We start from the raw sequence: 23,111 nt of genomic DNA, 5'->3' as shown, positions 1-23,111 counted from the left end.
AAATGGCCCAAAAGGCACTGAGATCACTGCAGATGAGTGTGATCTAGAGGCTTCAAGCAGGTTGAGCTTGAGCTGGCTCTTGAAGAGTGTGTAGGATTGGTTCTCAAAGAGGAAAAGAGAAGGCATATGAGCGGAGGGAGGCCACAGGAAGCAGGGACCATGGCAGAGACGAGCTGCAGGAGGTCTGACTGGACTGGAGCAAATGCACGTGTAGGCAGCCATGTCTAAGAAAGGGTGCAATGAAAGGAAGAGGGACCATGGCAGAGATGAGCTGCAGGAGGTCTGACTGCACTGGAGCAAATGCACGTGTAGGCAGCCATGTCTAAGAAAGGGTGCAATGAAAGGAAGCAGGGACCACGGCAGAGACGAGCTGCAGGAGGTCTGACCGGACTGGAGCAAATACACATGTAGGCAGCCATGGGTAATGGGGGTGGGGGGTCTAAGAAAGGCTGCAAGGAAAGTGCATGTTTTGAGTCTTTTCATGTCTAGAATACCCTTTATTCTGTCTTCATACTCTACAGAGAGTGTGCCTGATTATGGAATATCAGGCTGATATCAATCTGCCTTAGAATTCTGACGTTTCTGTTTCATTGTTTTTCTAGAATCTAGTGTTGTTATTGAAAAGCCTTTTATTCTTGGTATGTTTCTTTTTATTTCTGAATAATTTTGGAAGTCTCTTTACCCAGGTATTCTGAAATTTTATAAAGATATCTCTTAATGTGAGTCTTTTTGCAGTACATTGCTTGGCAATGAGAGCTCTTTCATTATGAAAACTTCAAGGAAAATTTCCTCTATTATTTCTTTGATAATTTCTTTCTACCTAGTTTCCGCTTTTTCTTTCTGGAATGCAAAGCTATTGGAACTCTTGGGTTGAATCTCTGTGTTTCCAATATATCCTTTATTACTTTCCATCAACTTTATTTCCAGCTCACTTATTGAGTTTATCTTAGTTATATTTTTAATGTCCAAGAGATTTTTCTAGTTCTCTGAGTATCCTTTTATTTTTTTGTATTTTGTTAATTTTTTTGGATGTAAGCTATGTCTTATTTTTAAAGAATGTTAAGTATTTTTTCATTTATTTTGACATTTTCTTTTGCTTCCAGGATTGTCTGTTTCTTCAAAATTTCTGTTTTGGTGTCTGTTTTTGATACTAGAAGCTTTTAAAAAAATGTCTGGAGATTGATCTGAAATCTGTTTAATATTGAGAGACAAGAAAGTTGACTGGAAACTACGTGTGCTTTGGCAGGACTGCTGGTTGATGACCTTTACTGCAAGGCAGTAGGGTGGATTCCAGACACTTTATATGGTACATTAGTTGGACTTCTTGGTTAGAATGTAATAGAAAAAATCCAAGTACCAAATGATTAAGAAACATTTCTTCCTCCCTCACGTCCAGATTTGGTAGTCCAAGGCTTGTGTGACAACACCACGTTATCAGGGATGTAGGCACAGACACCTGGCAACACCAGCTCTCAGGGGCAGTGCCTCGTGGTCCAGGGGGCTTCTCAAGTTTGTGCCATTGCGTCTGCATTACAGGCAGCTGGACAAGGAAATGGCAACCCACTCCAGTGTTCTTGCCTGGAGAATCCCATGGACAGAGGAACCTGTCAGGCTGCAGTCCGTGGGGTTGCACAGTGTCAAACAAAAGTGACTTAGCACATACAGGCAGCAGGAAAGAGGAAGGAAGAGAAAGTAAATGCCCAGTCTCTTTCTAGAAGCCCGTACAGTATTCTGCTTACACTTTTTGGCAAGAAATTAGACACATGGCCATATCTAGCCATAAGCGAGGCTACAAAGCAGTCTTTTAGCTGCATTGCTACCTCAGATGAAATTTACTGCAGCAAAGGAAGAGGGGGATCATGTTAATAGGGGTAACTAGTAAGTCTTTGCCCCACTGAGATTTCTATAGGTTGGGTATTTGTAAACCCTTTTTTTTCGGGTGAGTAAGTTTCCCCAGAGAAGACAACTCTAATTTCTCACTTTAATCTCCCAGCAACAAAGTTATAGGAGGTGCCTCTGGCACCCTGTGTGACAGTCTCCCAGCATACCTCTGAGCTTAGCTGTGCAGCTGTGCATAACTCACCTTACACAGTCCACCCTTAACCACTCACTGGGTGTCTTTGTGCTTTTTGCCCGGGCATTGAGCTGCCATGGGGACTGACAGGTCAACTCCTTAGAGCTACCTGGTGGTGGGGCGGGGAGCTGAAGGACGAATGTTCCAGCCTCCCACCCACTGGAGAACAAGTGAACAACTGAAAGGAGTTTTGTAAGTTTCTCAGTAAGTCCTGCTGGAACTGAGCCCCAGCTCCTGCAGCAGAAACCTCAGCGATACGTACTTGAATTAACGAACTTTCTCTCTTTCTGTTTCATTCTGCTTGCTCAACCTCACTCTTGCTTGCTGGGACCACGTCCCCAATAAAGTGACTGTGCTACGGTCTTGTCTTAGCCTTTGCTTTGGAAGAAACTCAACCTAAGATAAAAGTAATATCATTCTTAAGTTTTAAGCTTAGATTCTCACATCTCTTGTACTCAAAACTTCAACACAGCATCCAGAAAATACCACACATTGTCAAGAAAACCTTGAAAAGGGCAAATGTTTAAAATTCTTTACTATACTTTATATTGCTGTTCACTTTCTTTGCCTGTGAAATACGGTTAAAAAAATAACATGAATTCTGTTCTTGTGTTGAAAATGCATAGATGAGGCTTGGGCCAAGAATCTGTCATAAATAGCTGGTACAACTAGCAGGTATTCTGAAATGAATCTCCCATCTTTGTGCCTGTAAAAACTGATTTCATAAGAAGTTTTAGAAGATGCCATAGTCTGAAATTGACTCTTAAAAATGAAATCTCAAATTCTTACAGGTCCTTTTGCCATTTGACATTGATACAATGAATTGCTTATCTATTTCCCTCACTTTTCCTAGCACAGTACCTGGAACAGGTAGGTGATTAATTGTAGAACAAGTGAATAAATGAAATTATAGTATATACTAGTTTGTATTTTATCTTATAAAGTAAGTTGAGAATAAAGTATTGACATACTCAAGAGACTCTTTGAAGACATTGAATACTGACAAAATATTTCATTAACCTATGAAGCAATACCTAAAAGTTTAATATCAATAGTATAATATTTCTGATAAGGGAAAATACCCACAAATATATTGAAAATTCCCTTTATACTTTAGATGGACTATATGGTAGTATATTAAGAAATTCAGTAGATCACAAGTCAGTCATTTAAAATATTTATTTTAAATTCATTTAATAGATAAATTTTGAACCAAAATTAAGTATAAAATTATACTAAATTAATCATCTGCTGGGCTTAAAAATTCTAACAGAAAAAGAACAAAGTATATGATAGTGTTAAATATATTTTACAGTTCACATATTTATTATGTAATAAGCTGCATTGTATTACATTCCAACAACTGCCAATATATTATAATGATTTTTTAATTGGAGGATAATTTCCTTACAGTGCTATGGTGGTCTCTGCTGTACGTCAACATGAATCAGTCATAATTATATATATGTCCCCTCCCTCTTGAGTCTCCCTCCCCCACCCCATTCTACTCCTCCGGGTCATCCCAGAGCACCAGCCTGGGCCCCCTGGATATTATAATAATTTCAGTGTCTGGACTAACCATTGCTGCTGCTGCTGCTAAGTCGCTTCAGTCATGTCCGACTCTGTGCGACCCCATAGACGGCAGCCCACCAGGCTCCCCCTGTCCCTGGGATTCTCCAGGCAAGAACACTGGAGTGGGTTGCCGTTTCCCTCTCCAATGCGTGAAAGTGAAAAAATAAAGTGAAGTCGCTTAGTCGTGTCCAACTCCTAGCGACCCCATGGACTGCAGCCTACCAGGCCCCTCTGTCCAAGGGATTTTCCAGGCAAGAGTACTGGAGTGGGTTACCATTGCCTTTTCTGGGACTAACCATTATGATCCCACAAATCTTAAAGTTCTTAATAGAAAATCCATTAGCAAATTTATGCATCTCATCTCAGTGTAATTGAATTAAATAATAGTTACTGAATTTTGTGCCCAGCACAGTTCTGTTTGTCTGGCAAACCCTAGTTTTCTGTAGAGGGTGTCCTTTTGAGAAGCTCAGGGAAAACAGAAATAAAGAACAACAGATCTAACTCGCCCATTTGCTCAGACTCTAGAAGCCAAGGAGGAGGCAGGAGAGGAGGTGGTACCCCTCCTTTTTGCTGTTCCTCTGGGAAGATACCAATTATCTTTACCAGGGTTTCAATTCTGACTTTCTGTATTGATTCATTTCCTTAAGTGCAGATGTACTATTTCAGCTTCCCAGAGCTGCTGTAACTGTCACCAACTTGGTAGCTTAAAACAAGAGAAACCTTTTTTTTTTTTTTTAACACAGTCTGGAAGCTACAGATCAAATCAAGGAGTCAGGAGGGTCATGTGCTTCTCTCTAAAGGCTCTAGGGCGGATCCTTCCTTGCCTCTTTCCAGCTTCCGGTGGTTGCCCGCAATCCTTGGCACATAGGTGCACCACTCCCACTCTGCTCCACCTTCACAAGGCCTTCTCTACTGGATATCTAGTGTCTGCTCTTCTTATAAAAACATCAGTTTTTAGACCTACCCTGATCTAGTATAACCTCATATTAGCTAATTACATCAACAGAGATGCTAGTTGCATAGGTACCTGGGGTGAGGGCTTCAGCATACCATTTTTCAGCTCAGTTCAGTCGCTCAATCGTGTCCGACTCTGCGACCCCATGAATCACAGCATGCCAGGCCTCCCTCACCAACTCCCAGAGTTCACTCAAACTCATGTCCATCGAGTCGGTGATGCCATCCAGCCATCTCATCTGTTGTCCCCTTCTCCTCCTGCCCCCAATCCCTCCCAGCATCAGGGTCTTTTCCAATGAGTCAACTCTTTGCATAAGGTGGCCAAAGTACTGGAGTTTCAGCCTCAGCATCAGTCCTTCCAATGAACACCCAGGACTGATCTCTTTTAGGATGCACTAGTTGGATACCATTTTTAGGGGGATACAATTCAATCCACAACAGGTATCAGCAATATTTTTTTCCAAGAGTGGAAAATAGCATCACATTTTTGTCAAGGCAACGTATACAGCTTATGTTGTTCATAATACCTGTTGTTGTTGTTTATTCACTCGAAGAGTTGTGTCCTACTCTTTGTGACCCCATGGACTATAGCTGGCCAGGCTCCTCTGTCTATGGGATTTTCCAGGCAAGGACACTGGAGTGAGTTACAATTTCCTTTTCTGGGGTCGTAATCCTTACTTCTAACCAAAGTACAGTGCTAAATAACATGTAGCAGGTACACTTAAGATGTATTTAAAAGACTTAAGAATAAATGGGCATTTTAGAAGTCAAATAAACAAGTTAAGGAAATAACGAATATTGATTGAGGTGGCAAAGAAGACTTAATCTCCTTCTTGTGATGGATTCACTAACATGAGACGGAATGTATGAGAACCAAATCAACCTCTGCAAACAGTGGATACTCCAAATGTAATTTCACTGAAGACAAGTCCAATGAATACAGTGATAGCAAACAACATTATTTATTATTCAGAAAATATAAATAGGATACAGTGTAATAGATATGCAAATTAGACTTCCCTTCCATATTCAGAAAATGGATACAATCACATTTAATTTTGCTTCAACTGTACCTACAGTTAAGCCACGTATTGCTTCTGTCGACTCTAGTAACTCTACGAGCATGAAAATCAAATGCATAATATCTTGGTCCACTGAAGAAAAGGAACAAGGCTATATAAAAGAAAAGATATAATGTATTGAATTAGCTTGTAGAAGATCTTGGATATTTTCAATTAAAAAACCCCATTCCAGTCCTATTATAACTATCACATGCAAATGAACTATTTTAAAAAATTAAACAAATTTATTAAGTTTATTTTCTACTTACAATTCTCCTGGAAAACTGCATCAACTCTACTTTCTATTCCTGGAAAAAAACTTGCTATGCTTTGGGGATAACCTGGTTCCATAGATTGACTTTGGTCATCATAGCTGATGAGGAAAAAAAAAATCATCCCATGTTTTAAGACCAATACAATATACAATGATAACAATTTTCTTTATTTTTTTTTCTTTAAATTGTATATACTTTAAAAAAGTGCCTTCACACATATCTTCTCATTAGTTCTTCACAATATCCTATTATTGAAACTAATGATGGTTAATTTCTCTACCTAAGGGTACCTACCTATTTATAAAATATACTGCTATCACTAGTACTAAGACAGATATCTGATTGCTGGTACAGTGTTATTTTCAAAAGGAGAGCTTATGTTTCTAAGGCTTTTACTTAATTGATTCATCATCTCTATCTGAATAAATATAAATAATAATTTCAACTTGGGAATCAAGTTCTGTATAACATTTGCTTGAGTGTAGTAGAATTTAACTCTTAGAATTTCATGAATAAATGAGACTTAGACTAATTCTTTCTTTGGATCCCACTTTAGTGCTCTATTCAAGTTAGCTCTTTTTCAGGATATAGAGTGCTCAATACCATTGGGCAGGCGTCTTAACTTTATGAAAATTTCAAAAGCCATAGCAACATCAATCATCTTGTGAAAAAGAATGCTTATCAGAGACCATCTAGATGTGTTAAACCTTCAGATACCTGATCATCGATGGTTTCTAGACAGGGTGAAAAACATAGATTTCAATCTCTAATGGAAAAAAATCTTACCTCCAGAACTGGTCGTTTACAAAGAAGTACGTTTTTCTCCTGTAGGAAACAGCTGCATCAATTGCTTGGACACTGCTCGGGAAGCCATAGCTTGATATATGCTTGGGGTAACCTTGCTGAGTATCATAGCCACTCAGAGCCCAGTACTGGGTGCCTGTCAACGATTCAGGTGTATGTCAGATAAAGTTTTTCCATTCCTACAAAATGTATATCACTTCTTAACCTTTGCATACATTCATCATAGGAATAAAAATGGAAAAAACAGTCTTGAAAAGAAAAAGGTGGTCAAGTTAAGATCACTGGGCTATGATAGATTTCATGGTTCCCCAACACCTGTAAAATATTCCCAACTTCTAAGCCTGGCATTCAGGGTCCCACACTTGAATGTCTTATCTCATGTGACTTCTATACAGAGATTTAACTAGAACCTTGGGGGAATCTTAGAGAATTATACCTGGGATAAGGCTGGAGGAACGCTAAAGGTGGTCTAATGAAGTGTTCTCATTTTGTAAATGAGGAGATTAATGCCTGAAGAGGGTACAACCTGCTCAAGTTCACACAGCAGTTAGTGGTGGACAGAGGACCCAACCCAGGTCTCTCGACAAAAACGCAGCCAGCGTTAACACTCTCTCCTTGACTCACCTCTTTGAACCTGGGAAAGAGCACAAAGGAGTCCTGCCCTTCCCTCCACCAGGAACAAGAAGAAGAGGAAAACCTCGGGCAGTCACCTTTGAATATGAAAATTAGGTCCCTGTCAAAATCCTCATAAGCAGCCTGTATGCCGTTTGGCAGGGACGGCCAATAGAGAGAAATGAAATTGAATTCCGCCATTCGTAGCCGAGGGTGCTTCCTCCAGACGTACCTAGTGGAACACAAGGAGAGAAGCACGCGTGACAGTCTACGTAGGCGGTTTCTGCAAGTCTGGGGCTGGAACTGGCCCTGTAAGCCTGCTGAGAGGATATGACACCCAGTGAAGGCGACGCTGGCCGCTCGGTGACCAGCATATGCCCAGTCCTTTGTGGTGACGCCATCCATCTGGTGAGAACTCTGCAGGTGTCAGGGGAGCTGACAGGAGGGGCCTTACTCCATTGCGTTTTACATTACCTCCGTTCTCACACACCGACAAGTCTTATTTTGTTAGGCTCTTTCATTACTGTGCTACAGTATGATGAAGATATTTAGAATACAAGCACACTCAGCCTGTGGGTACACAGTCACAAAATAGCCAATGGAAAATTGAAAAATTCAGTCAGATGATTTTTCCCGCATCTTACGAAGTGACTGGTTCCATTCACCTGACTGAATTTGGGTAGGACCGAATACTATTTTGGTCTTGGGGAAACCCAGCCACAGAATTTCTAACAGCTAGAGCCCATGTTTGTATACATCTCCAGAAACATCTGAATATTTACAAATGTTTTAACTATTTTTTCTCTTCCAGGATGTTTTAAGTTACCCAGAAAGCACTATCAATTCCAATGACATTCACATGCATAGATTTCAAAGGAAAAGCTGAGTAATGTGTAATATGTGACTTAATTAGAATACAGTTTCAAGTTAGCCAGTAAAAGAAGTCAAAAGAAGGAATATTTCATTCTCATACTTGTCTTTGAAGAAGAGTATTTCTCCACGGAGTGTGGTGACAGCATCAAACGTCAGTCTGGGGTCGCAGGCAGTGGGGGTGGTTGGTCCAGTAGGTTGCACAGGGTTGCTTGAGGGTCCTGAAATTTAAAAAAGACTTTCTATAAACATAAGCCCAGGGTGTACATTCGATATATCTCAGGTCAGTGAAGGGTCTTCATATGAAAAGAAATGCTATTTGGCCATCCTACAAGGTGTTAAAGTAGTTACACATTGCTGCTGCTGCTAAGTTGCTTCAGCCATGTCCAACTCTAGACGGCAGCCCACCAGGCTCTTCCGTCACTGGGATCCTCCAGGCAAGAATACTGGAGTGGTTGCCATTTCCTTCTCCAATCACACACTGCTGCTGCTGCTAGGTCGCTTCAGTCGTGTCTGACTCTGTGCGATCCCATAGATGGCAGCCCACCAGGCTCCACCGTCCCTGGGATTCTCCAGGCAAGAACACTGGAGTGGGTTGCCATTTCCTTCTCCAATGCGTGAAAGTGAAGTCGCTCAGTCGTGTCAGACTCTTCGAGACCCCATGGACCACAGCCTACCAGGCTCCTCCATCCATGGGATTGTCCAGGCAAGAGTACTGGAGTGGGTTGCCATTGCCTTCACACATTAAAAGTCTTTTAAGGCTCTCTTAAAAGTCTTTTTTTATAATTAAAAAATTAAACAGGCTCAACTTGATGGCTCAGTTGGTAAAGAGTCCGCCTGCCAATGCAGGAGACATGGGTCTGATCCCTGATCTGGGAAGGTCTCTCATGCCACAGAGCAGTTAAGCCCGTCTGCCACACTCTAGAGTCCGGGAACCACCAGTAGAGAGCCCACGGACCGTGACCACTGCAGCCTGAGCACCCTGGAGATTGTACCCCGCGACGGGAGAAGCCACTGCAGTGAGAAGTCTGTGTACCGCAGCGAAGAGAGGCCACCTCTGGCCGCAACTGGAGAAAACCTGGGCAGCAACAGAAACCCAGCACACCCGAAGAATTAGATAAAAAATAAACAAAAGAATAGTTGTGACTTTAAGGACAGTTCCAGGTTAAGTTGTGAAGCAAAGAAGTGTGAATTCTTCCCCTTCCCCTCTGCCAATTTAAAATCAGAATCCCACGTTTCTTTCCCTTCTTGGTTCCTCTTTCTGCATGTTTAGTCACTCAATATCTACTTTCTCGTTTCCCACAAAAATCCCCCTTCAAGAAGCTCTTATCCATCAGTCTTCTGCCAAACAGCATAAATCTAAGTCCAATTTTAGAAATATCTTTCCTATAAATATTTAAATTGTAATGTATTTTCTCATTGCAGAACAAAAGGTTGCAAGCAGTTAAAATATGGGTGAGTGAGAAAAGGAGGTGTTTTCAGAGGAAAAGGAATTGGGAAGTAGGGGCAGTTAGACTAGGTCTCATTGTTCCTGAAAATTCTACTGTCATGAAAAACATTCATAGTTGTGGGACCCTAGCCTGCTTGGTTTTGATACTGCTGTCTTACCAGAAAGGGAGAATGTTTTACCCAATGTGACTCCACAACACTCCTGTCCCATCAACACTTTAATTTTTTTTTTTAGAGATAGAAAGAGCTGCAAACCTTTCTCTGGCTTCTTGTTCCTACAGCTACTAGGGGGCAGGAGGGCAAGAGGAAGGAGAGATGGAATGGTCCAGACCACACTTAGACAGAGCCAAAGGCCTCTATATCCCTCCCTGAAAAGTGTCAGTCTCAGCTTTAAAAAACATTTCTCTCTCTTCATACTCCATCCCACTTCCTTCTTTCTGTCACAGACAACTATCTTGATATGTTCAACATGTATATATATGTAAATATATGTTTGTTAGCATGTTTCTTGAAAATGCTTTGCTTTGTCTGTATGCATTCTTAATTTGTGTGGATTCAACATATTGCATAATTTGCACACTGTGTAATATGTATCATTCTGTTTCTTATCCAGGAATCACAATGTTTTAAAGACACATCTGTGTGTGTTAGTTGTTTAGTCGTGTCCGACTCTTTGCAACCCCATAGACTACAGTCTACCAGGCCCCTCTGTCCATGCAACTCTCCAGGCAAGAACACTGGAGTGGGTTGCCATTTCCTTCTTCAAAAGGAACTATAGAAAGAAAGTGAAGTCGCTCAGTCATGTCCGACTCTTTGAGACCCCATGGACTGTAGCCTACCAGGCTCTATCCATGGAACTCTCCAGGCAAGAATACTGGAGTGGGTTGCCATTTCCTTCTCCAAAAGACTTATCGGTGTCCACCTGATTCAGAGTTTTTCAGGGCTGCACATTACTGTATGGCCTGCATCTACCACATTTTCCCTGTTTATTCTCCTGATGGGCTCCCAGGTGCCCTCCAACATCCATCATCATAGCAGACTGCAGTGAGCATCCCTGACGTGCCCAGGCGTCACCATGTACTTCAGACGACCTTACCATAGATGGCCTGAATGCCATTGATGTCATCTTGATGCAGTGAGAAGCTGCTGGGGTCAATGAAAGCGTAATTGGGATACATCAAGGCCCCAGGATCAGAGGAGTGAGCCAGCCCCAAGGAATGGCCGAATTCATGAGCAGCAACAGGAAACAAGTTGTAATCTGAAATGCAAGCGTGTGCAGTGAATGGGTTGAAGTGGATTGAAGGGTGGTGGGAATAGGATCTCAAGGAACGCAGCTTTGAGGCCCAAACTGCCTGACTTCTCCCTTCCCTCTTCATTATCTGATGAAATAGAGGCTAGAAGGAAACAAGATAGGACTCACAGGTTGTGATTAGGAGTAATGAGCGCCTCATCAGGTCTTAGAAACAAGAGGACTGCCTTTCTTCCAGTTCTCATAATCGACAGACCTGAGGCTTAGGGAAACGATGACGAGGCCATCACAAGTCTCAAGACTCTCAGAGGTCCTCTCCCCACACCTGCTCCTCGCCAGCCTCCCAGACCCACAGCACCACAAGCCGAGTCGAAGTGAAGAGGCACATGGAAAAGAAGCCGGTCAGCCAGGCCTCCCGTGCGGGGTTGACTCCCGTTGGCTTCCTGACCACCCAGAGCCTAGCGCCAGCTCTTCCTTGATTCTGAGCTCTCCAGGAAGCATCGGGAATTTTCCACCAGAAAGAGACAAACCCCGCCCCTTATTGGTTCCTACTCTTGTCTTTTGACTTCCAGGAGTACGGTGCCTTTTGTAACTAGGAACTGAAAAACTTTCAAGGCCTGCACTTCCTGTCAAACAAAGCCCAAGCTCCTTTGCCAAGTCGAAGACTACTGCATTTGGCTCCGGCAGATGTCTGAGGACTGGATGTCTGATGTGAGCCCTTCCCTCCAGCTGGTCTACGTGCCATCTCACAAACACACAGGCATTTTCTAACACTGCCTACTTAAAAAAAAAAAAAAAAAAAAGCATAGTTGTAGAGCACTTTCTTATATGCTAGTCATTGTAATAATATTTAATCTTAGCAACGTTCTTATGAAGTATTATTAGAAATACTTCTACAGGAAAGCAACTGAAGCCCAGAGATTTTGGAACCTTGTTATTTGTCTTGCAACTAACAACTGGTAGAGCTGGGGTTGAACCCGGTTATGATAGCAAGACCTGTGCTCTTTCCAGTGTTCAACACTTCCTGATGATAATTAGCCTTGAATATTCTACCCATGCTCTACGACTTACTTTCTTGATCATCACATCCTTCCACCTTGCATTCATGAATGCTTCAAAAAACATCTTTGAGTGCCTGAAGTACTGGGCAAGGGGCTCTGGAGGATTTATCATGATGCATAGACTAGCCGGGGAGACACGTGCAAACAACTTGAATGTGCAGAATAGTGAGGAGGGAAGTCAGAGAAGACAAAACAAAGGCTACTAGGATTCTGAGAAGAAGACAAAATGGGGTGTTTCCATACCAATTGACATAGTATGGAAAAAGAGAGATTTTGAAAGGTGGGGCTTTGGGCGTGGGCAAGGGCATTTCAGGAAAAGGAAGCAACGTGAGCCAATGTAGGACGGTTGGAAAGCAGATGCTGTCATCTGGGAGCAGTGAATTGCAGTGTGGCTGCTCTGTGTGAAATGCGAAGACAAGCCACGAAAGATGATGTTGGACGATCCCCAAGAGCTTTCAGTGTCAAGTGGACATACTTGGCCTAGAAAATGTAAATACCAGGCTTTCCAAATGTGGACATGAGCTTTCCAAGAACAAAACTCCTTGAAGTGTTGGGGAGAATTAGAGGGACAGAGACCAGAGGTGAACAGTCCAGGTGGGATTCTGGATCAGGTGAGCGGTAGTGACCATCTGACCTGGTGGGAAGGGCAACAAGAATCCGAAGTCATGGGGAGAGTTTATTATCTTTGTGAACACACAAAGCTGTGAACACACAGCTCCAAGCACAGGGATTTACATAGAATAAATACTTAGATCATTGATGTTGAGGAAATGGTGGGAGGAACAGGTCCCAAGCGAAGATAAAATGTTCCTTTCTTATTATTTTCAAAAAAGTGTCCCATGGCCTCTTGTTACCCTATAACCTTTTAAAGCACCACTCAGTTATTCCCTTCAGGTGATCTTATTCTTACCCTGAGTCTTCTCCTGAAAGGGGTAGTTTGCTATATGGGAACATATCTTTGAAAAAATAGCTCTATTAAGATGAAATGACTAGATAAACAAGAATATCTAGATGGCTGCTCTTTCCTAAGTCGGACAGTTTTCTAAATAAACCTTATTATTTCTGAATTTCCAAAAGTAGAAATCTTTTCAAACATCATAAAATTTCACAATATTAAAATAAAGATACGCCCTAAATCAGTGGTAAGCAGACTTTCTTTAATGAGAGTCCAGATAGTAAATATTTTAGATTTCGTGAGCCATAAGCTCTGATATTGTGGTATGAAAGTTGTCATAGATGATACATAAAAAGAAGAGTATGTGGCCCTGTCCCAATAAAACTTCATTTATACAAATACGAACAGGAAGGACTTAGCCATGATTTGTTGTTTTGACTCCTGCCTTAGGAAACAAGGTCAGGATTTAGCTTTTAAGATTTTTTCTCAACCTAAATTAGCTTAGTATCTTGAGGTAATAAGAATAATGTGTGTGTGTGTGTGTGTGTGTGTGTGTGTGCGTGTGTGTATGCATGTAGACGTGCAAATTCTAATATGGGAAAGTTCAGTTAGAAGCTACATGTGGACATAACCTTGGTTAACTTACTTTCAGAGGTTTTGGTCCATGTTTCTTCTGCATCAAAATGAACATCTCCTCCAATACCAGGGCCTGGCTGAAAGGCATGAGCAAGAATTCCATCGGGTCCATCAAATGGGGAATTGTCCCCATGATCTGAAATAAAACAATTTGTATTAGGTATTAGCCACTTTTCAGTTTAGCCAGAGAAAGCAACATTGAGCCTGAGTTCTTTGAGCCCACCTCTTTGGGCAAAAGAAATCTGGATGTCTGCTTCTTCGTCCAAGGTCCTGTTGAAGGTCAAGGGTGACACTTTACTCCAGACTTTAAAGGCTTCCTCAATAATTGCTTCCACATCCGTCTCTGTCAAGTTCGGGGTATAGTTCACAATCCTTCAAAATGAGAAGGCACATTAGTCTTTAGAACAGCAGTCCCTCGGTAGATTAAATTGCTCTAGTTTGGAGTTTGTTGCACGTATAACATGCTACCACTGAACAGTGTGTAAGGAGTGGGTGAAGGACTTAGGGTTGAAGACAGACCTGGGTTCTGGACAAGTTACTACATGTCTTTAAACTTCACTTCCTTATTCATAAAATGAGGATGGTAAAATAAAATAAAATAAAACCCTCTCATAAGGTTTTTGTGAGAGTAAATATATATAAAGCATTTAGTTCACTACTTGGCAAATAGTAGTCTTCAATAAATATAGTGTATCATTATTACTGTTACTATCTTCAAAATGGATGAAAAGTGAGGCTAGATTATCTCCAGCAATGATTAAGTCTTTTGGAGGAGGTGGGGGGGGGTCCCTGGTGGCTCAGTAGTAAAGAATTCACCTGCATGCAATTCAGGAGACTGCCTGTAAATGCTGGAGACTCAGATTTGATCCCTGGGTGGGGAAGATCCCCTGGAGAAGGAAATGGCAACCCACTCCAGTATTCTTGCCTGGGAAGTCCCATGGGCAGAGGAGCCTGGTGGGCTACAGTCCACGGGGTCATAAACAGTCAGACATAACCTAGTGACTAAACCACAAACCACTTACATGAGTTCTTGGACAGACAGCCTAACTTTGCCATAGTTTTCTTTAGACTGTTAGAGAAAGGAGACCAAAATGGCAGGCTTTGGATTGATAAGAACCCATGGGATCTTCTCCACTTCATCCTCTCATTCATTCACTAGAATGTAAACTGTGTAAGAACAGGAATATTTACTTGTCTCTAGTGGAGTCCAAGTTCTGTATCAGTGTCTAACACAGTAAGAGTTCAGTGAACACTGGCTCAGGGAATAAACTCTGAAACTCGAGAAATATCACCTGTAGGTCAGCTTAGTTTTTTCCCACTTGGGGTTTCCTGGGGTTCTCATAAAGCTGCCCGAGTCGGGCACTCCACAGCGAGGCTTTCTCATCATCTCCAGGGTTTCCTCATTTGGCTTCCCTGTCACGTTCAGCCCGAAGAATTGCTGCATTCTTTTAAGTGTCTCGACAATCACATTAGTTTTGCTCTTCCTTTCAGACTTATATTTGAACCTTGGCAATTGGTAGAACTTCTCTAGGTAATTCTGGAAAAAGACAAACATAAGGGATTTGCTGTGAAATTGCCTTCAGTTCTCTGGGGTTTTGCATCCCTTTTTAAGTTATTACAGGGCTAATAACTTGATCGCCACAAAAATAAAAGCACAAATTTGTTGGTTGACTTTGAGAGAAAAGGGCCTACTGGAAAGAACAGTTTATCCCTTCAGTGCTACAGTTACTATTATTCATAAAAATAGGTATTTCATGAAGGGTAAGATAGACATCTCAAGCAATCTCAAGCAAAATGCTAGTATACAGTTAGGAGACTGCCTTCTTATTTTTATTAAAAAGCAAACAAAACAAAACAGCATAAGCATTTATTGACTTCTTGAAGTATTAGTTGCAGCAACGCAGATTCTCTTTTTTAATCCTCTTTTCACTATTGTAGAGGAGGGTTAATCATTCACACTGACATAAAGATGCAAAAAAATAAGGAACTTGCCAAGATGATAATCGGGTCCCAGTTCACCATGTTGCTTCCCAAATGAGAACTGAGAATTTTAAGAGAAGAACGCCAAACATGTTTTGGAGTAGCAGCAGCATCACTCTCATTAGCCTTTTATTCACCACAGTAACTCTTTAAGAGGGGCCAGAAACTCATTAAGTACAGGTTCTGAAGGTTGTTAATGAGCCAATTATGAGACTTCTTTCTTTCACCTTAAGCATCCTTAAGTGGCACTTTGCAAGTGACACAGGACACAGCAATTTTGTGTTCACACAGGCTTTGAGATCAGATAGCTTTGGGTTAAAAACTTAGCTCTGTCACGGATTAATTGTGTGTCCTGGACACATCACTTAGATAATTTAAGATTCACTTTTATCTCTAAAGTGGAATTAATAATCTGTCATCACAGGGTTGCTGTAGGATGAAATGAGACAATATTTGAGAAATGCTGAGCAGGACACCCTGTGCAGAATAAGTACTTAATCACTTCTGGCTATCAGCCATGGGTTACTGTATCATGGTAAGAAGTATTTTTTTAAGTCAAACAAAAATAATCAACAAGAAAAAAATGCTTTTCTAAAACTGTAATGCTGAGAAAATTGTGCATGACAAATTTCTGACAGCATTCCTTTGTTTTTCTTTAAAGACTTGGCCTTTCATACTGTTAAACAATGGGGAAAAAGCTATCCGTTTTGTTTTTTACAATGCTTCCCAGAGTTTATAAACAGCCCCATAGTCTGATTTTAGGAAATAAGACCACATAATGAACTGATTTCTGGTTTCTTATAGTTTCCCATCCTCACACTCTCTTGTACACCTGAGATATTTGGCTGCACAAACAAGTTCATACAGAAAGCACCAATCATGTAGTAACTGCATTGCAGACATTCTAGAAAGGAAGTCTTAGGTAAGTGAAAAAGAAAATCATTTTATAATTAAAACCATTCCTTCTAAAAGGTTTTCCCTGCTGGAGCAGCTTGGCAGCCGTGTTTTCCGAGGGTTTGAAGAGTCCAGCGTGTTTGCACGCCCGGCTTTCGGAGAGCCCTGTTTGGAACTCTCCTAATCATTGAAACAAGATGTTCAGCCTCAAGCAAATCATTCACATAATTCCTTCAGGCGGTTTCAACTAAAAACAGAAGATAACCCAAACAATTTTCTCATCACCAGCAAATCAACCACCCACCTAAATGATAGTTGAGTTACCTGAACAATGTTTCTGTTTTTCTCTTCTAGGGATGCAAAAGATACTGGAAAGGCCCTGGAAAGCTGCACGTGGAGTAAGAGCAGAAGTGGGAGCATCTTCAGGCTGAACATGGCCTTCCTTGTCTTCAAGGAAGACCTCTCCCGGCCTGCCTTCTGCCCCTTCCCCTGCTGGGTACCCTGAAGGTCACAGCATCACAGGTCTCTCACTGTTTCATCTGGTCCCTTATAAAGCTGTGTCTTAAACAATTGCCCCACCAGGAACGTGAAGCAATGCAGGCTAATTACACTCTGACAGTTCTGCAATGTTATAATGTGATCGAGTACCCTCAAATGGGGGAGTCTTTCAATGGAAAAAAGTACAACTTGCTACTCTGCTTTTGGGGCTTTTACATATTTACTTTTGCAAAATTGTCGAGGAAAAGGAATAGGAGACTAATTCTGAAGTTAATAAACAGCATTTCTGGATATGTCAGAGGCTGAGGCTGTGTTACTTAAACAGTAGAATATTGTTTGATTAGTGGTAGGTGTCTTGGGACTAAGGAGTCTAACTGGAGAATCTCTGCACTTACCCCCCCCCCCCCTCCATTGTTGTAGGTCAGGAGCATGTGTGCTTGTGTGTACTGTGACGAAGTTGGATGCATCTGGGGTCCTAGAGTAGTTTCTGGAAGATGTGGTTTTGGCATCAATGCAATAGAAAACCCCAGTCCACAGCTGGATTTTCCTTGGAAAGACACAGAAAACAGTTCTGATGGCAATGATAATAACGATCGTTTGCTAAATACTTTTTATATCCCAGATTTATGTGCTATATGTATATGACCTTGGCCCATGCTCACAAGGCGTTGGAGGGTGGATGCTACTACTACCTGCACTTTGCAGATAAAATCAAATCCAGAGATATGAGATGGCTCATATAAGACACATGCTAACATTGTGGAGGAGCCAGGATTCAATCGTAGGGTGTGTGTTTAGAGGCTGAACTGGCAGCTATGATTGACTCATCAGGACTTATTTTCTAGTCTCCCCTCCAGCACCTGGCTGGCCCAGATGGAGCTGTAGGTCCAGGCCTGCAGCAGCTGGGAGACCTTGGCTGTGTGGATGGAGAAGACAGGAAGAAGGGGCACAGGATGCCTTGTGTACGCCCAAAGGACTCAGAGAGGACTCCCAGACAATGTGGCTCTGCAGCAGCTATGTTGGGCAGGGGCCCTTGGGCCTGCTTTTTAAACCATGGTCCTCAGTCCCACTAATTCTGACTCTATGTGCATATCCACTGCTACCACACAAGGGCTCTGAATAGATTCATTCACACATGTTAATATAACAGTTGGGGCTTCCCTGGTTTCTCAGTTGGTAACAAATCCACCTGCAATGCAGGAGACCCTGTTTTGATTCCTGGGTCAGGAAGATCCCCTGGCGAAGGGTTAGGCCACCCACTCCAGGATTCTTGGGTTTCCCCGGTAGCTCAGATGGTAAAGAATCTGCCTGCAACATGGGAGACCTGGGTTTGATCCCTCGGTTGGGAAGATCCCCTGGAGGAGGGCATGGCAACCCACTCCAGTATTCTTGCCTGGAGAATCCCATGGACAGAGGAGCCTGGTGGGCTACTGTCTCAAAGACCTCATGAGCCCATGGGGTCTCAAAGCGTTGGATACAACTGAGCAACTAAGCACAACATATATACAGTTGACTCTTACCAAGGGGGTGGGTTGGGGTGCTGACCTTCTGTGCAACCGAAAATCTGCATGTAATTTATAGTCAGCCCTCAGTATACTCAGTTCCTCTGTATCTTCACTTCCATGTCGGCAGATTCAACTAACGCTCAATCCTGTCATACTCTAGTATTTATTATTGAGAAAATCCAGTGGGGTGAACTGGGAGACTAGGATCAACATACATACACTCCCATGTATCAAAAGCCTGGTGGGCACCCGCTGTCTGCGCGGGAGCTGAGCTCAGCTCTGTGATGCCCTAGAGGAGTGGGGATGGGGGTGTGGGCTGGGAGGGAGCTCCCAGAGGGAGGGGATACTTGTGTACATACAGCTGATTCATCTCACCGTGCAGCAGAAAGTAACACACCGTGGGAAAACAATTATATCCCAATAAATAAAATGAGGGATAAAGAAGAAAACAGTCCAAGTGTGAGTAGGCCTACAGTTTAAACCTGTGTTGGTCAAGGGTCAACTGTATTCTGTAAAGGCAGGCTGTTCTTGTGCTTAAATGTATATGCCAACATGTACAGCATGTGTTAATGTGTTAATAATATCTCTATTTGAGAGGCTTTGGTAAGTGCTTCAGTTCCCTCCTGAAGTCTTTTAACAGCTTTTAAAACAAGCTGAAGAAACATGGCTTGGGTTAGAACCTATCTAGAGAGCAGATGAATGTTTATGAGGTAGATTCTCACATTCACTCAAGAAGTATTTCCTGACACCTCCTGTGCGCCAGGTGCTGTGCTGGGTTATTAGAGACTTGCCGGGGTCCAGCCCCGGTGGATCCAGGGAATTTGAAGGGGAGACGGCTTCAGCGATCAGGAAACAAGAGATCAATCAAGCGTTAATTAAAGATATAAAAAGTGGTGAAATAAGGATAGCTCAGTGAGAAAATTTAGTGGAGAAAAGAGGCTGAATAATTCAGCCAGAAGGTGAGAGAAAGAACGACACGGGGAGACCAAGTTTCAGTGAACAAGGCCCGCATTTTATTTTCCAAAGTAGTTTTTATACCTTAAGTTATGCATAGAGGATAATGGGGGAAAGGGTAGAGTCATGCAGTAAGCCAGGCTTTCTTCCTGCAAACTTATCATATGCAAAAGTTTAGGTGATTTGCATCATCTTCTGGCCCGGAGGCCTGTTAACATTTTAAGACCCTTTCTTCAGAAAACTTATTTTTCTCTATAGGTGATTAGTCAGGCGCCACCCTCCAAAAGCATTAGATAAAGTTGCATTCCTACAGGGCAAAGGTGTGGTGGGCTATAACAAGAAAAAGAATTAACTCAAGGGTCCAAGGTTACAAACATTAAAGCTACTACTTACACCAGTTATATTAATCAATACACTGCCAGGGACACAGCAGGTAAGGGATATGGAAACTTAGCAGCAAACATTGGCCCAACAAGTGAAAAACCCTTCACCAATACAATTTCTAATCAATCTTTTAACTGCTCAAAGGAATCTGTGTTTAGACAGTTTAGAACATCTCCTGCCTCTCACAGTTGGGAGGCTCTGAGCAATCACATGTGGCCGGAAAAACCTATTCAGGCAGGCTAGAGGACTTCCAAAGGAGTTTGTAGGTTGAAACACTGTCACACCCAGGAATTAGTAACTGGAGCTGTAAGCTAACTCTTTTTCAGAGAGAGGTAGTGGGGGACAGCCCCCCGTAAAGTCAGAGGTGTAGGTGAGAGCACAAAGCAGAAAGTAGGCAGACTCTGGTTTTGGGGGTAGATGCTCGAGAATTTCCAGGGGGACTCCTGAGGCTCGACCCCGCCTTTGCGTATGCCAAGCCTCCTTCCTCATGACCTTTGCCACGGGTGGAGCGCCTGCTCCTGGCAGGAGACAAGTTAACAGTGGTTCAGGTGAAGTACTGTGGGAGTCTGGTGGAAGGTGCAGGGTGGGTAGAATCAGGGAAGGCTTCCTGAGGGAGGCAGAATTTGAGCTTGTCCTCAGAGGAAGCAGAATGTGGATGTGCAGAGATGTGGGATCCGGTCCTTGTCCCCATGTTCTAACTTTTTCCATGTGGTTCAAGCTGTTCTCCATGTTAACCCTCCCTGGGTACATGACTTAGTCATGATGTGGCTTTCTGTGCATTAGGTCTTCAGTGAAAAAGCCTTTTCTCCCTAAATGAGAACGCCCTGTGTTCAGTTATTGTGATTTACTGTCTTGTTTATAAGGTTTAGCAATGTACTTTCTCCTGAACATAATGAGAAATGATTTAGACAAGAATCCCAAACTCTAGTGAACTCGGTTCTCTAGTGTTTGTGTAAATGTTGTGTTGTATACCTATGGCTGATTCACATTGAGGTTTGACAGAAAACGACAAAATTCTGTAAAGCAATTATCCTTCAATAAAAAAAAATAAATTAAAAAGAAAAAAATATACACATAAAAGGAAAAAAAAAAAAAGAAACAGGATTTTGGACCTGGATCCCAGATGACAGGTCCAGCCCCAGTACAGAGGTGGAGAAGGCCACGCTTGTTGTCAGGGTCTCTGGCTTCTGCTTTGTGAATCCTTTCTCTGTGCGTGACTGACACTCGCCTCCATGGTGTCTGCGCCTCCCTTCCTGGACACAGAGTTCTCTCAGGCCCTCCCCTCTCTGAAAATCTGCTTCTGGGAAAAGACCAGCTATCAGTCACTTCCACTCTAGTGTGAACTTGGCGACCGTTTGCCTTTTAAGCCAATTTCTTACTAGAAAAAAAAAAAAAAAACTGACATTTTTTTAATGAAGGTTTTGTTTCCTGTGAGTTTCAGAGCAAGCAAAGGAGACACTGGAAATTTAGTTTTGGACAGAGACACTGAAAGGCAGCGAAGGGTCATCCTGTCTCCATCCTGCCACCCCCTGTAGACAGCAACCTTGTCTCACCGTCCAATGTGCTGCTCCACTCCAGAGGTAGCAAGTCGTCGTTTTATAGCTGTTTTGGTTTCTAGGCCCAAGAAGAAACTGATTGCATAGATACAGCTTGTTTTCCCTTGAGCTTTAAAGAAAAGAAAAAAGGAGGAGAATGTGTCTGGCTAGCTGGGGTGGCATAGGTAGTCGGGAAAGCTACCTGGAGGTGCTCAGGGAGGCCTGAGTCTTCAAGGCTGAGTAGGAGTTTGCCAGTAGGAAATATGAGCCAGTAAAAGAAAGAGCACACGCCGAGTGCAGTTTACCCAGTGAAGTGGATGGATCTTTGAATAGTTTGTGAACAGGCAAAAATGTTCCCTGCATCATGCATTTTTGAACTGTGATGATCAGCATAGATGTCTGTACCCTCTGACCAAATGAACAGGTGATTGTTGGAATCATTGGTGGTGAAGGTAAAGAGCATCAGACATGAAATCATACTAACACTAACTGGGTTCAATCCGCAGTTCTGCCACTTCCTACTTAGGTAACTTTTAGCAAATCATCTAAGTTCTTCTGGGCCTCAACTTCCACATCTATGTAACTGGGACATTAACTTCTCCCTCACATGGCTTCAGGGAGGTTGGATGAGACAGTGCATTTGAAAGTCGCATGTAAACCCTCCAGCACACTCTTCTCTGCATTGCAAATGTGATTAAGTTATGCTTCTTCTTGTGCTCATTCTGTAAATTGAGTCAGCAATGTTGAAAAGCTGCACGTTTCCAGAAAGAGAAGTGCTTCAAGGTTAAGCCACTGAGTGATGAAGTAATTTCCATCCAGCTTTCTTCAGCATCCAGAGCTCAGGGCAGTCAGGGTGTAACTTACACACCCTTCACATAGAACATAAGTGGTTAAGTTAAAGATCACACAAACCAGCTGTATTAAACACTGCATGAAGCTGGCAGCCTTTACTATTAAGTGAGCGGAATGTGTGTACTGTCTTCACTCTGTAGGAGTCAGTCTTAGATGTTTATTACATATTGCCTCCCTTAAGCTTCATAATAACCCAAGGAAGAAGGGTCTATTATCCTCATTTTAAAGGTAACTAAACTGAGGTCCAGAAATCTGATTCACACTTTCCTTTCCATTTATCTTTCCTGGTAATCTCCTCTTTGTCCTCCCGGTGAGGAAAGATTCAAATTAAGACAATAATTCTCAGTCTCAGCTCTATATCAGAGTCTGTATTAAAAACACAGATAAGTGGGGGCTTCCCTAGTGCTCCAGCAGTTAAGACTCCATGCTTCCACTGCAGAGGGCATGGGTTTGATCCTTCCTGGTCACAAAATTAAAAGACGTTTGTTCCTTGTAAGGAAAACTATAACAAACCCAGTGTAGTAAAAAGCAGAGACACCACTTTGCCGACAAAGGTCCATGTAGCTATGGTTTTTCCAGTAGTCATGTACGGATGTGACACCATAAAGAAGGGTGAGCGCCGAAGAATCAATGCTTTCAAATTGTGGTGTTGGGGAAGACTCTTGAGAGTTCCCTGGACTGCAAGGAGATCAAACCAGTCAATCCTAAAGGAAATCAACCCTGAATATTCATTGGAAGGACTGATGCTGAAGCTGAAATTCCGATACTTTGGCCACCTCATGCGAAGAGCTGACTCATTGGAAAAGACCGTGATGCTGGGAAAGATTGAGGGCAGGAGGAGAAGGGGATGACAGAGGATGAGATGGTTGGATGGCATCACTGACTCCATGGACGTGAGTTTGGGTAAACTCTAGGAGTTGGTGATGGACAGGGAGGCCTGGCCTGCTGCAATCCAAGAGTCCAACAGAGGTTAGATGGCATCGCTGATTCTATGGAC

General features: G+C 42.5%; 1 protein-coding gene across 1 annotated transcript; it reads right to left on the bottom strand.

Moving 5' to 3' along the window:
• Positions 1 to 5,922: 5,922 nt before the first annotated feature.
• MMP8 (matrix metallopeptidase 8) lies at positions 5,923 to 16,960 on the bottom strand. Its single transcript, XM_061440037.1, has 9 exons — positions 16,711 to 16,960; positions 14,805 to 15,049; positions 13,736 to 13,884; positions 13,523 to 13,648; positions 10,768 to 10,929; positions 8,326 to 8,443; positions 7,451 to 7,584; positions 6,723 to 6,876; positions 5,923 to 6,034 (listed from the first exon to the last, which is right to left on the bottom strand). Exons 1-9 carry the CDS (start codon positions 16,819 to 16,821, stop codon positions 5,923 to 5,925), a joined length of 1,311 nt encoding a protein of 436 aa, XP_061296021.1. The 5' UTR covers positions 16,822 to 16,960.
• Between the last annotated feature and the right edge of the window lie 6,151 nt (positions 16,961 to 23,111).

The sequence above is a fragment of the Bos javanicus genome, chromosome 15, assembly GCF_032452875.1.
Source record: "Bos javanicus breed banteng chromosome 15, ARS-OSU_banteng_1.0, whole genome shotgun sequence".
Classification (NCBI taxonomy): Eukaryota; Metazoa; Chordata; class Mammalia; order Artiodactyla; family Bovidae; genus Bos; species Bos javanicus.
Note: the sequence above shows the minus strand (reverse complement) of the source record. Positions and strands in the feature narration are given on the sequence as shown.

Bases quoted from the DNA above. Each gene is read 5' to 3' on its own strand.
- MMP8 (XM_061440037.1), bottom strand. From the start codon at position 16,821: ATGTTCAGCCTGAAGATGCTCCCACTTCTGCTCTTACTCCACGTGCAG. The intron at 15,050-16,710 runs GTAACTCAACTA...GTCTTTTTCCAG, and splicing joins AAAACAGAAACATTGTTCAG to AATTACCTAGAGAAGTTCTA. The intron at 13,649-13,735 runs GTGGGCTCAAAG...GTTTTATTTCAG, and splicing joins GATTTCTTTTGCCCAAAGAG to ATCATGGGGACAATTCCCCA.